Raw genomic sequence first — 3,714 nt, 5'->3', positions numbered from 1 at the left:
CCAGCACCGACACCTCCACGTCGAAGCGCTTTGGCGAGTCCTGCAGCGGCTGGGGGTGCAGGTTGCCGTACGCCACGATGGTGCAATCATCCGACAGGATTAGGCGCTGGTGGGCAGTGCCTGGGTCCAGGGTCAGGGCGGCTGGCACTGCAGGTGGAAGGGGAGAGGCGAGTGAAGAGAGGGCTGTGGACCCGCAGTGGCATGCCTCACCGAGGGATGCGTGCTCTCGGGCCCCCAGGGCCACTGACCTGCTGCGTGATCCTGCATGTAAGCCTCCCTTCTCTGGGCCTCATCCCCCCCTGTAAATGGAAGGGTGATGGGCAAGGTCCTTCTGATTTAAACTTAGCTGTCGGGAACAGGGGCTGTGGCTGCCAGCCACTGCCTACTGCTTGGAGCAAGCCATGCGGAGGGCATTTCACCAGTGTTTGTCCACTGGGCCACGAGGCCCAGGATTCAGAAAACACAGAGCTGGGAGATTAAACATTAATCAGGTGATGCCAGCAGGTGGCGCGGTGGTTAAAGAAATGAACTCCCACATGGCTGACCTGGGTTCAGATTTCAGGCCCAGTGGCTTGAAAATCATGCCAGGCACCTGTGCACGCATGCTCAAAATCCTAGAAGAATGGAGAAGGGACTGCAACGCGGCCATCCCCGAGTGATTTCTCACTTTCCCCCTCACTGTCTCCCTCCAGCCAGCACACATGCCCTTTGTAAAAACCTTAAAAAAAAAAAAGAAAAAAAAAGTAAATAAAAGAGTGACCCACTGTTCCCTAGGGGAGAATTTGGAAATTTGTGGGTGTTCAGCTCTGACATGGGGGATCCAGGGATGCTGAAGGGCCTGAAGGAAACATAGCACGCGGTCCTGCCCGGGGAAGTACCACCCCACCCCCTCCTCCAGTGATTTTCAAATGTCCCGCCAGACACTCCTGTGGATGAAAAAGCCTTTCTTGTTGTTGCTGCCAGAGGGCACACGAGCTTGCCAGAGAGACAGAGAGAGAGAGAGAGAAAGGCCCCGCCCACGGGGCAGAGTCATGCCACAGTCCCTTCTCCTCCATCCCTCAATCCTGTCAGGACTTGGACATGCCCACGTGTTTTGTGGGTTGCCAGAGCTGGGACTTGAACTGCGTGGTCGGCCATGTGGGATCCAGCTCCCTTAACCACTAGACAATGGGGCAGGTCTGCCCCCCAAAATCTTCCTTATAGTGATCTGAAACTACCGCCTAATTCCATTTTATATAGAAACACGGAATAAAATTTGCAAGTTTAACAAAACACTGGAGACTCTGGAATGCAATTACCTTGTAAACTGAGAGGAGGCTGAACTTACTTTGTTTAAAACTTTACTAAGAATTGTTCAGTTTTTGGCCTAGCCTCAGTGGAGCATTTGGCTGTATTCTGAGCTCCAGTTCTGGAAGCCACATGGCCAGGTGTAGGTTCGAATCCCCAGCTGACCTGAAATAGGCCAGCGTGCTCCTGTGCACCGAGACTGGGGCGCTGAGGCGCTGAGGGCTACGGGAAGGTAACTGCCGTGTGGAAAAACTTGCTGAGGGAAACCCCCCCCGGGTGCACACGAGTGTATGTGCTCCCTCACCATGTCTCTCAAGAAAAAGAAAAAACTTGAGCAAAATTGTCCACTTAAAAAAAAATTCATCTCTAAGAGCAACACACTGACTGACAGAACCTATCTATCTGTCCCTATCATCTACCTACGCTGCCTTTGAGGCAGAGGTGTTTTTTAAGAGGTTTTTAATCACAGGTGAGCGCACTTGCTAGAGAGAGACACGGTGAGAAGTAACCGAGAAATCAGCCCCAGGCAGGATGGCCACGCCGCAATCCCCTCCTCCAGTCTCCTCCCGGGATCTTGGCCACGCACACACGTGCACCCAGCGTTGATTTTCAAGCCACGAGGTCTGGGACGCAAACTGCGGTCAGCCACGTGGGAATCCAGCGACATTACTACGTCTGGAGGCCCACAGAGGGCGTTTTAAAATACGATGTGAGCATCTGACTACTTCAGTGTGTGTGTGTGTGTTTTCTTTCTAGTTTTTATTTTTTAGTTTTGTTTTAGGGTGTGTGCGCTTGCCAAAGAGACACACAGAGAGGGCTGTGAGAAAGCAGCCTCCGGGGGGATGGCCACGCCACAATCCCTTCTCTCGAGAGTTTGGGCACGCATACACGTGTAACTGGCATGTTTCACAAGCCGCCGGGTCCAGGGCTCAAGCCACTCATCTGGCCATATGGGATCCAGCTGCCTTCAGCACCATGCTATGACTGGCCCAGTGTGTTTTCTGGTGCGGTTGCTAGTGAGCATCTACTATTACATATGAAATATTTTCTCGTAAGTAATTCCCCTCTATTTTCTTTCATACCACTGTCAGAGTATGCAGATACACACATAAATGTACATACACACGCCTGAAATTACGGAAAAGCTCTCTCACCTCTGAGACTGAATAATCGGTTATGGGTCTGAGAAGGCTGACAAGCACTCACTCCAGGCCAGCTCCTCCGTAAGGCCCAGAGAGCGGAAAGACAATCTCTGGTCACCCGGCAAACACCGGCAGAGCCGAGGCTGATCCAGGCCCTCTGCAGTGCAGCCCCGGCCCACTCCTCCAGCCCACGTTCTTCCAGTCACCCTCACCACGCCCTTCGCCACTCAGGGCCAAAGCGTCCGCTCACACTGGTCCCTCCACCTCCTCTGCTTACTGGAATCACTCCCACGCGGCTTGACTCAAAGGCCCCCCCTTCCTCTGGGAAGCCTCCCTGGTGGCCCACAGGTGTGCTCGCTCTGTCCTCTGAAACTGTCGCTGTGGTGTCGCGCCCCTCCCCTGGCATGGGCATAGGAGGTGGCCGCACTCCACTGGTCCCCGGAGGGCAAGGCCAGTGCACTGGCTCTGCCTGTGTCCCGTGCCCAGCACAGGCCAGGCCCTGGGCAGGTTTCCAGAAGGCGCATCGAGTTAAGTGAGGCCTGTTTGTGTGGGGCGGGTGGCCTGGGCTGGCCACACTGGCCTAGCAGGTCTGCCTCTCGGAATTCCACAAGGCCTCTATTTACTCTTCTCCCCGGGAGCTGATGACAGAGGGAAGGGGGACCTGGGAACAGTCCCAGCCCAGAGCAGGGCAAGGAGGAGACTGGGGGAAGGAAGTCCCCACCCGCCCTGCTGCCCGGCCCGCAGGCTCTTTCCTTCTCTGGTGGCGTAGGAACATGACACTTGGCTGGCACAGTCCCCGGGCTTCAGTCACCTCTGTGGGCTCTGCGAGAGCACAGAAGCAGACCTTGCTGGCGGAGACTGTCCCCAGCAGAGAGCCGTGGCTGCCCACGCTGCTGCTGGCCACTCCACCCAAGAGGCCGAATGTGGACAGGCGGGCGGCGGCCCTCCGATCTGCTGGGAGTAGACTGAGTTTTCCACTCTCTGTGCCCTGAGAATGCAGCCCGGGAACAGAGGGGTAGACGGACACAACGCTGGTCCAGAGCGTGACGGAGGGGCCGCTGAGTCGGGGGAGTGCGTCCTCATGGTCTGGCTGTCACAGGGCAGCAGGGCAGAACCAAAGGCTCCTGCCGTGGGAGTTGGGCAGTTCCCGCAGTGGGGCCTGGAGGTAGGAGGTGGCAGGGGCGTGGGAGGGGTGCGTGGAGGGGCGAAGAGTCCGGTCAGACACAGACAGGCCACCCCCCCCGGCAGCGGGGGGCAGGGTACTCCAGGGCTGGGGCCGCGGGGC

General features: G+C 56.7%; 1 protein-coding gene across 1 annotated transcript in view; it reads right to left on the bottom strand.

The window, feature by feature from the left end:
- TRIM62 (tripartite motif containing 62) overlaps positions 1–3,714 on the bottom strand; it is a 30,117-nt gene that overhangs the window by 2,292 nt on the left and 24,111 nt on the right. The window contains exon 5 of the mRNA XM_027775549.1: positions 3–147. Coding sequence (XP_027631350.1) covers positions 3–147 — 145 coding nt within the window. The remainder of the gene's footprint in view (positions 1–2; positions 148–3,714) is intronic.

This window comes from Tupaia chinensis, unplaced genomic scaffold, assembly GCF_000334495.1.
Source record: "Tupaia chinensis unplaced genomic scaffold, TupChi_1.0 Scaffold000573_1, whole genome shotgun sequence".
Lineage (NCBI taxonomy): Eukaryota > Metazoa > Chordata > Mammalia > Scandentia > Tupaiidae > Tupaia > Tupaia belangeri.
The sequence above is the reverse complement of the archived record's forward strand: the minus strand, read 5'-3'. Positions and strand labels throughout refer to the sequence as shown.